Source organism: Zootoca vivipara, chromosome 12 (assembly GCF_963506605.1).
Source record: "Zootoca vivipara chromosome 12, rZooViv1.1, whole genome shotgun sequence".
Taxonomy (NCBI): domain Eukaryota; kingdom Metazoa; phylum Chordata; class Lepidosauria; order Squamata; family Lacertidae; genus Zootoca; species Zootoca vivipara.
The window spans coordinates 39,341,981-39,352,581 of NC_083287.1; the positions used below are offsets into that span (position 1 = coordinate 39,341,981).

At 42.3% G+C, this 10,601-nt stretch overlaps 1 protein-coding gene across 1 annotated transcript in view; it reads right to left on the reverse strand.

The window, feature by feature from the left end:
* Positions 1-7,703, reverse strand: part of ODAD2 (outer dynein arm docking complex subunit 2) — a 77,618-nt gene extending 69,915 nt beyond the window's left edge. Inside the window, exons 1-6 of the mRNA XM_035130099.2 lie at positions 7,333-7,703; positions 5,538-5,789; positions 3,142-3,299; positions 2,633-2,828; positions 1,934-2,040; positions 814-950 (exon numbers count right to left, since the gene is read on the reverse strand). Of these exons, the coding sequence (XP_034985990.2) occupies positions 814-950; positions 1,934-2,040; positions 2,633-2,828; positions 3,142-3,299; positions 5,538-5,761 (822 nt within the window). The 5' untranslated portion in view covers positions 5,762-5,789; positions 7,333-7,703. The remainder of the gene's footprint in view (positions 1-813; positions 951-1,933; positions 2,041-2,632; positions 2,829-3,141; positions 3,300-5,537; positions 5,790-7,332) is intronic.
* Positions 7,704-10,601: the final 2,898 nt, after the last annotated feature.

The following is a 10,601-nucleotide window of genomic DNA, read 5'->3' on the forward strand; positions in this document are numbered from 1 at the left end:
CATTCTCGACTGTTTGGAAATATAAGGCTAAATAGATGACTCACTGAGCACTTTATTGGTTCTGTCCCTTTTCAACCTGTGTAAAGGGTTAAGCAGAAGTGAAGGTAAAGGGACCCCTGACCATTAGGTCCAGTCGTGACCGACTCTGGGGTTGCGGCCCTCATCTCACTCTATAGGCCGAGGGAGCCGGTGTTTGTCCGCAGACAGCTTCTGAGTCATGTGGCTAGCATGCCTAAGCCACTTCTGGCAAACCAGAGCAGCGCACGGAAATGCCGTTTACCTTCCCACTTGGAGCGGTACCTATTTATCTACTTGCACTTTGACGTGCTTTCGAACTGCTAGGTTGGCAGGAGCTGGGGCGGAGCAACGGGAGCACACCCCGTCGCGGGGATTCGAACCGCCGACCTTCTGATCGGCAAGCCCTAGGCTCAGTGGTTTAACCCACAGCGCCACTGTGCAGACGTACTAGCATCTAAATCAGCGTTTCTCCATCTTTTAAAAATCTATGCCCCCCTCTTAACATAAAAATCCCAGGCCCCCCTTCAAACATGGCTCCCCTAATTATTTTATTGAAATTTTGTGACTCTTTTTTTTAAAAAAATGTATATTGTACATATTTTTGGAAACATTCTGTCTCTCCCAAGTTTGTCATATGCCCCCTTGTTGAGAAACAGTGACCTGGGTTAATTGACCTGTTCCCATGTTTGGTTCAGAACTGGCTGCTTATAAACAAATGCAACTTATCTGAAGTTTTGGCATGTTCTTAACTATAAATGTCATCAAGGATTACTCTTGAATATAAGTATTACTTACTCCATTTAAAAATACTCCTGCTGTGCTGCAAGTGACGTACATAAGATCTGTGTCAACTGGTTTAATGGCCAAATAGCAAATTTCTCCATGGACTTGTCTCCAAGGTGGGGCACGGCATCCATTTGAAAATTCATAGTCTGTAATCAAACAACAGCAATGTTTGGCCCATATCTGTGATGTATACGACTAGCAAAGAGGCATGAAATCATTTTATTAAAATAGTAAATATTGTTAGTATTACAGTGGTACCTCGACTTACAAACGACTCAACAACCGAATTTTTTGACTCACGAATGGGGCTAATGGCCGCGCGCTTACAAATGTCTCGACATCCGAAAGGAAACCGTGGCCGTTTTAGATAGTGATTTTTCAACTTACGAATTTTTAGATAGGGTTGCTTCGACTTTCGAATTTTTCCGTTTCCAATGCATTCCTATGGGAAATCGCGTTTCCAATGGCGTTTTTCGACTTACGAACTTTTCGACCTACGAAGGTGCCTTCGGAACAGATTCAATTCGTAAGTCGAGGCACCACTATAATACAAATGAAGAGTGAAATCCTGAGATATTTCATCAGTCACTTTGGAGCCCCTAAAGGACATGACGGCAAAGACAGAATGAAATTCCTGCTTAATGGATGCTGATAAGCCATCTTACAATGTAGGCGCTAATATACAGGTGAAACTCATAAAATTAGAATACTGTCGAAAAGTACATTTATTTCAGTAATACAACTTATTATTATTATTATTATTATTATTATTATTATTATTATTATTATTTACAAATGCTTTCTTTTGGAAATTCCACAGTAATAAAACAAATAGTTACAATCATACAAAAATAAATATCGCTATTACATTTCATTAATTACATTCCATTTATAATTGACCCGCCTAACGACAAATAATTACAATTACAACAAATAAAGGCTTGACATATCTTGCTTTGCATGTCATGCATCTATCTCTTATATTAGTTTCACCTTTTAAGTTGCGTTATTGAAATAAATGCACTTTTCGATGATATTCTAATTTTCCGAGTTTCACCTGTACTAGCCTGTATTTTCAATGACTGTGCAATTACGAAAACATGATATGGATAAAAAGTAGAGTTTGGACCTGATATATATTCCAGTGATTCAAGGACTGCATCTTCTTTCGCTCCCGAGAAACGTTTAAGCAGTTCTATTTCATTTTTCACAACAGCTGGAGTTAACCTCACTTCTCTGTAATTAGAATAAATGAGTTATATTCTAATAGTCAAGTAGATATTTGTAGTATTAATGGGAAAGAAAGGAAATTTTGGGTTTTTCTTAAACCAAGGCTTCCAAATGGACACTTAATATAACAAACAAGGCCATTCAGATATTGCAACCAAGTCACTAGCGACAGTGTTGTTGTTCTTAAATTTAATTACATTTTTCTCGGAAAGGGCAAATTTGGATTTAATGGAAAGTTTGTTTAGAAATAATTCATTTTGTCTGTCCTGAACTTATCTTAAGATCATAGCCATGTGCACATATTTGTACTGCAAGATTATAGAAAACATTAAAGATATATACCTTTTATTTTTGCAGACCTGAAAAAATCCCTTTCAAATCACTTGGGTTTCAAATTAATAAAGTTAAGTGTAAAACCTTCTTTGCTAAAACCAGTGGTTTTTTTCTGAGGGTACACAAGGGAACGCAGTATCGGCATCTTCCTCCCTCCCCCCATGTTAAAAGTGTGGCACTTGCTGTAATATCTTACATAAAGTGAGCCTGCATGAGAGGTATTGGCATGATAAAGTGGAAAGAATACTATCTGAAATACACTCACTGTGAAATCTGTTTTAAAGAGCTATTAAGTAGTTGCATATCCAGTTGCTGGAGAAGTAAGGAAATCTTCATTTTCATTTCATTATCAGAAACCTCTTCTTTTTTCACTTTGTCTAGTAAACGAAGCATAGACATATCCTCTCCTTCAATTGTCCCATAACCAGGGCCAAGAATTTTCACAATGGGGTCTCTATTGGCTGTAAAGAATTCATAGTGTAAGAAATTCAGATAAACATCACACCAGGAAGTTATCAGGCTAAATTCACATGAAATAACTTTGCATGAATAGCATAGGATAATGTTTTAAATAGGCCTAAAGGTTACTCAATTTTAACATAGTTTCTGACTTTACACATAGATAACTATGGGATTCCCCTCACAGTTAGTCCTTGTCATACTTTATATTATTTTTAAGGCAGGAAAAAGGCAAAACATGGATGGGGTCAGAAAAGCTGCATCCCTGTATGGTTGAGAAGCTTCCAGTTATGTGGGCAAATAAGTCTTGAATACCTTCAAGGCATGCCCGAGTTTCTTTTAGCCGTTTTTCTCCAGCCACATGTAGCAAACGAGACAGTTGCGCAAAACTGCGAACGCTGATAGCTGATCCTCTGAGCAGGAGCAGTGGCTGCCCATCTTTGTCTAATTCTTGAGACTTTGCTGTTTTGTCACTGGTAGAATAAAACAACAACTTAATATGCAAGAATTCACAACAACTGGAATTTGTTTTAACAGACCACACCTATGAAAACAATTTTATAATAAAGCGTACATATCATTGGAAAAATTTGCCAGAGAGACCTAAAGTTGTGATATGAACAACGGGAAAAGGGGACATTAAAAAGATTTAAACTTATGCCCACCCCAGTTCACCTTTACACAAACCATGTAGGTGAAAGGTGGGCTTCATATTCTCCTTCCAGTCTATGAGAATATTTCTAGAGACAATGTCAGCTTTAGTCATATGTTTGAAAATCGCTGAGATGTTACAGGTGTTCACTAAGCAGTTGTAAAACACAATTACTAGCAAAATACTCACCATTATGATTGTAGGGAAGGGGGAACATAAGAGAGGACTCATGTATTAACACTTGGAAGCACAATGTATCCTTGTCTGGCATATTATCTGAAGAGGGTTACATGGAGGCCTTCCAGGGACATGCTCTGTCCTCATCTCAGCAGTTTCTCAAATGCACAACACCACTTCACTTTTCCCATGGGAGTGAGACCAGGTTTCAAATCCCCACTTGGCCACTGGGTGACCTGGGGCCAGTCACTGCCTCTTGGCCTAACTAACCTATCTGAAGCCCTACCTGCCCGCGGACTGTCTCGCCAGAGTGGTGCATGCTCTAGTTATCTCCCGCTTGGACTACTGCAATGTGCTCTACGTGGGGCTACCTTTGAAGGTGACCCGGAAACTACAATTAATCCAGAATGCGGCAGCTAGACTGGTGACGGCCGCCGAGACCATATAACACCGGTCCTGAAAGACCTACATTGGCTCCCAGTACGTTTCTGAGCACAATTCAAAGTGTTGTGCTGATCTTTAAAGCCCTTATCGGCCTCGGCCCAGTATACCTGAAGGAGCATCTCCACCCCCATCATTCTGCCCGGACACTGAGGTCCAGCGCCGAGAGCCTTCTGGCGGTTCCCTCGCTGCGAGAAGCAAAGCTACAGGGAACCAGGCAGAGGGCTTTCTCGGTAGTGGCGCCCACCTTTGGAATGCCCTCCCATCAGAGGTCAAAGAGATAAACAACTACATGACATTTAGAACACATCTGAAGGCAGCCCTGCTTAGGGAAGTTTTTAATGTGTGATAGTTTAATGTATTTTAATCTTTGTTGGAAGCCGCCCAAGTGGCTGGGGAAACCCAGCCGGATGGGCGGGGTACAAATAATAAATTTATTATTATTATTATCTCCTCACAAGGTTGTGGGGATTAAATGATGATGAGCAGAAAACTATGTATGCCACCTTGAAATTCTTGGAGGAAAAGGTGGGCTATAAATGCAATAAATAAGTAAGATGCCTAGTCACTTATATCAGAGACAACAGAAGAGATTTGCTTGGGAATACCTCAAGGGCAAAGGTTAAACATGCATCTTGCCCCATTCCCCATGATCCCTGTTTCCTAGGAGGTGTCTGTTTCCCCTTTCCTAATGGTCTTGTACATTCCACTTGACTTTTCCACAGAATGTAATGGGAATGAAACTCATTGGTATCTGCATAATTTGGCTAGTCTGATCTGGGTTGCACCTCTTCTTCTTTCTACCATATAGGTCTACCAAGGAACTGTGGTTTACTGTGACATACAAGCCAGGCCACTGCATCTCCTGGATGTACTGTACATAATACAAAAATTGCAAGAGTGATGCAAGTTGTTCAAAAAGAATGGCAGAGGGATTAAAACTTGCTTCTGACAATGGCTTTCTACCCTTCTACAGTCGTTCTTCTTCAGGACCTCTTTAATATGCATGCCTGGTCAGAGCATCAGCAAACACATATGCCTATGGGTACAACAGAGCCAAAGTTAAGACTTGTGTTCCATTGCATCAATGACAGACAGAGTGCTTAACTTTGGTTGGAATATGCCCTTTGCTATTACTACAAGAATTGGTGAGCCTTCGTCACCATGAATCTATGCACAGGCTTGTGAAATCTATTGAATTCCGAATGGTGTGAAAATGTAAGTGCAAAGTAATAGAAGGAGGCCCCAAAGGGATGGAATGGGAAGTTACAAATCACAACATAATGTTTTCCATTCTGCCTACTTTCTACAGCATCTACACATAGAAAGCAAGAAATGTTGATATGTGATAAAGGAGTGATAAAGAACAATAACCTTAATGGGCAGGCTTCACTTTTTATACTTACATTATTTCATAAATGGTCATTGACCTTGGTCTTACCTGACTTCATAGCCTGACTCGAACATTGAAGGCTCTAGTTTTGTCTGCCATTCAAGTGGTTCCTTAAAGACAAAGGCAGCTTCTTGAGGATGTTTGTTGCTAAAGCTTTCCGTAAACTTAATGATTTCATTCAAAAGTGATTCATTCAGTGGTGTGATTTCCAACGTTCCTTTTCCAGAACCGGCGGCAGTCCACTGAGCTGCTCTTGTCAAGGCTACTCCCATGGCGTAGGCTCATCCCAGTGTCCTTTCCCTTCACAAATGAACATAGAAAACAAAAAACTTAGCAAAATATTTTCTATGTAGAACTACACAAGGGTCCAATGAAGATAGATTTTGCTGTTGCAGCAAAAATGCAAGGTAATGTGGCAGTCTAAAGGCAGGGGGGACAAAGCCATGCACATCTCCTGTCATGCAATCCTCTCAAAACTGCTTACTACTAGATTTTATAAATGCAGCAATCCCTAGTCCTTCAGAATCCCAGCACACTCTGTAAAGGGTATTGATAGTTGTACGAGAGAATTTTAGGCTGTACAGCTTTTCTCAGCTGCACTTGTACACGTTTCACCTGGCTCAATTCCCTCTTCGGCGCAGTTTTTAAACACACAGGTCTGCTCTTCTTTGGACCTAATGCACAGGATGCCATTACCACAGAGAAGCAGTGAGGTTGGTTACTGATAGGCTTGCCGTACGTCAGGAAAATTTGTGGCATGTCCCAGCTTTCGGGTGAAAAAATGGTGTCAGGCAGGAACATTGCCAAATCGGCGAAATTTCAGAGAAAACCCCATATGTATGGCAATGCAATGGAAAAAGCAGTGGAAACAGCTCCTTAAAAACCCTATTTGGGGGGGAGCAACTTTGCGGGTGTCAGGAATTTTACTTTTTGAAATATGGCAACCCTAGTTACTGTACTTCAGGTTGAGCTGGAACTGAACGTGGGTCTTCCCATTCTAAAGCTTTTTTAAAAAAGAGGTAAGAAAACCCAGCACTTGTTATAGCAAAGTACAATCAAGCATTAAATTCAGCCTGACTTGGGAATGTATAATGAATGTGGGCAAAACGTAAGTCACCACCACACAAAAAAACCATTTGTAGGGGGTTCCTTCTCCAAATTATCCAAAAACATAGTTTTCAACTAGTGGGTCTGGACCTACTGCTGGGTCACAACTGGCCGAATGCTGGCTCATAAGAAGAACACCACCCCTCTAAAATAAATAGCAAATCGAGTGTAATTAAGAAGTGGATCCACAAACACATGTTGCTTTGGGGGCAAAAGCTCTGTCTTGGGTATGAAGGCTGAAGGTGATCACTGCTCAAAATATCAACCAATCTCTTTAGGACAGTCAAGGATCAGCATTCAGAAAAGAAGCTTTGTAAATATATACATATTTATTTATATATACATACATCATACATACATACATACATACATATACATATATGTATATAAATGTATACAAATACATATGTGTGTGTGTATATATATATATATATATATATATATATATATATATATACAATAATGAGCAAAACAAGAGAGGATTAGTAACAACAAAATCACTAGCAATAACCTAGAATTTCGTTCTTTACACCTGTTGCTTCATAGCACGATGCAGTTGCTGGCAATTTTATGGCTATGGTTTTCTGGTTTAGCTAAAAGGACAAGGGATCAAGGGATGATGATGGGTGCAAGAGCCCCGTTGCGAGACGGGCTCCCCCTAAGCATCCCCCCCACCCAAGCACACACCCATCACTGGCTGAGGAAAAAGGGGTGCTGAGCAGCCCCGCTTGGATACCTTCAGGAAGATGAGGAACAGCTATATAAATGCACACACACACAAGTATATACGGCCACACAGTCCCAGTCCTCCTTTTCCCGGGCTGAGCTGGATCCGCGGAGGCCCTTCGGAGACAGCAGCCCGGCGACCTGGACCAGCACCAAGCCGGAGGCTCCCTCGCCGCCCCTCGTTCCCAGACCGGCCTAGCCGAGCCGCTTCCGGATTCTTCCACTGCGACCCTCGCAGGTGCCGCCGCCGCCGGAGAACAAGCGCGGCGTGGTTGCCATGGAGACCGGAGGGACCAGAGGCCTCCTGTTGCTAGGAGACTCCCGTAAACAACGGCAGGCGCCTCCTTCACCGCCATTCCTCGGCGCGGGGTTCCTCCTAAAAGGGGAGGGACGCATCTGTGGGGGGGGGGGTCCCTTTCCTCGACTGGCTGCCCGAGACGTCAATCGTCTCGCCGACCACCCTCCCCGCCAACCACGCGGCGCGCGCGCACACACGCTGTACTTCAGGAAATCTTGTTGCTGTTGGTTAAATGACTGGGAATCATTCAGAAGCCCTTGCCGCAGGTCCTCCAATATCTGCCAGGGCACCCTTGATCTTTCTTTTGCCTAAATAACTGTGTCAGGATGAACACTTGGCTAACACCTAAAATGCTTGCTTAAAAGGTCAATCATCACTGGTGGTGCGTTTTTGAATTCATAGTTTTCTCTCCCGCACCCCCTGCCAAAAAAAGGAGAACATAATTACAAACCGAAATGGAACTCTAAAAGTTACAGCAACAGCAACCATAAAATTAACTCCAGGTCCCAGTGTTTCAAAAACTGAAGTACAACTGCAGGGATATATTTCACCATGCATTGTCCCAATAAGAATATTTGCTCTTTATAACATTTAAATGTTTTTTTTTTACTATTCAGATTCAGGCTATTCCTATTTGGGTGGGGAAAACATCAATGCATACAGTGAAATTGGGATTAGACAAAATGGATTTTGGGGGTCCTCTCCAATACTGTTGTTAAGAGCTGTGACTGAGGTTCAGTTTCGTAGAAAGAGGGATGTTTAAACAAGTCAAGCTAAGTGAAGAAGCTTAGCCTCACATATTCTGTTTTGTTGGGAAAACGGGCCTTTGCATAAGTAAAGAGTTGATCTTGTGCAAATGATTTGTCGCTGCAGAAGCAAATGGGCAGAGACCTTTCTGGATGGGGTTTCTTTATCCTTCCCCTGTCTGGATGTGATGTGATCTACGTGTCAGCCAGGCTGTCTTGAAACTGGGCACAGAGACCTGACTTGCTCTGCAAAGAAATCCAATGCTAGGGCATGGGAGGGGTGGTTCTCCTAGAAAGCTAATGTGCTCAGCCTGTATATGTGTGTAAATAAACATTATGTCATAAAAATACTACCAGTCTCATTTATCTTCATTCCAAGAGAACCAACCCCAAGGTATGTGCTGGGATCACTGAAACTTCACACTGCTCAGGAGTGTGTAACAAGGGGGAAAAGACACAACAGAATAAACACATGACAGTGTAAGAGAAGCAGTCTACAGTATTTGCATATTGTGAGACTGATTACCTTTGTGAGCACAAAAAAACCAAAAAGTTGCCATTAATAAAACACAAAAAATAACAAGACTTAATTTATATTGTATTGTGCATGATCTCTCTCTCTCATTTGGAGATTTAATGCAGTATAGAGAAGGAATGAAAACCAAGTGGTAATAATAGAAAATTGCTTCTTTTCACTTTGAGTTGCTTAGACTTGGCAGGAAAGCTGTTGCAGAATCATACCCATCCAGTCTCTGAGCTGTTTGCATAATTTTACCCATGTAATGTTTGCTGTGAGATGCAAATGGAAGATACAGACATTTTAGGAGACCAGGAGATTGTTTTGACCAATTTAGTGTAATAAGAAACAGTGCAGGACCTTTTCACTACATTTATATGAAATTAAATTTATATTACCTTATGCCACTGGATACTCCCACTTGGCATGAAACAATATCTTATCTGCTTATACCTTTTACTACATTCTTTGTAGTGTCATGGAGGCTATGTTCTAACGGCTAAGCAATTTGTCAATATCTGCAGGCCTCAGGAAAAGGGTTTCCAATTTTCAAGAAATGCACTTCCCATCTGAAGAGCTTGTACTGTCTGCATAAGATCCATTACCTAATGAATGACTGAAATGTCCCAATAGTTGTATACCAGGTGTATAAATGTAGATGCCTGAGTAATTTTCCATTTGGGACTATATGTAACTTTGGTGCTATTAACAAAATTAAAATTCTTTAAAAGTATAACATTCAGTATCTTTCAAACCCTATTCAAGCAGATTAATGTGGGGCCTAGGGGAATATAATGGCCTTTGATATTTTTAATCCATTCCTATACTTTTTTTTTTTGCCAAAATCCTTGAATTTATTTAAAAGACCACCATATATGCTTAAAGGAGCCTCTCTTCCCACAATATTTCCAACAGGCCCTATTACCCTTTTTACATATGTATTGAATGTGCACAGATGTTGCATACCACCTGCTCAAAATCTTATAATTAACTTCCCTCAGAGAAGCACTTAAATGGGTTTGTTTTTGTACCATATATCTGCCCAGTTCTTCTCAGTTATTTCCATCTCCAAATCCTTCTCCAAGCTTAACATACCGTGTTTCCCCTTTTTTAATACGTAGTCAGAAAGTAAGCCATGGGAGGGTTTTTCTAGAAGTAAGATAAGTAAGACGTACCCCGAAAGTAAGCCACCATTGTTTCTGTCACCTCCTCAGCCCCTCCTGTGTGCTCAGGGAGCCAGCGAACCAGCGACAGGCATGGGGGGAAAACGCGCCTCTCAGCTGATTTCTCCACCGCCTGCTGAGCGCACAGGGAGAGGGGGGGGAAGCCTCTTCCTGTCCCTCTGGAGCAGGCCTGTCTTTCCTATTGGGGCTACTGGTGCTTTCCTTTTCGACCCTGGGAGGCAGCGAATACATCCAATGGTCAGGGCGCTTTGGGGCGCCCATCTCTCCCCGTCTGCACCTTTTCTCCTCCTTCTGGGCCAGCACGCGCCCTCTTTTGCTCGCTCCCTGCCTCTCCTGTGACAACAGGCAGCGGCGGCGGCGGCGGCAGCCACAGCCGGCTGCAAGGCAGAGAAGCTAAGCCCAGCGGAGCCGAGGTGCTGTTGAGCGGCTGCGGGCTCCCTTTGGCCGGCCTTCCTTGTGTGCGTCTGGCCGCGATGCGCCTCCCTCCTCCTCCTCCGGCGTAGCAACAGCAGCGGGAGGCTCCTCCTCCTCCGG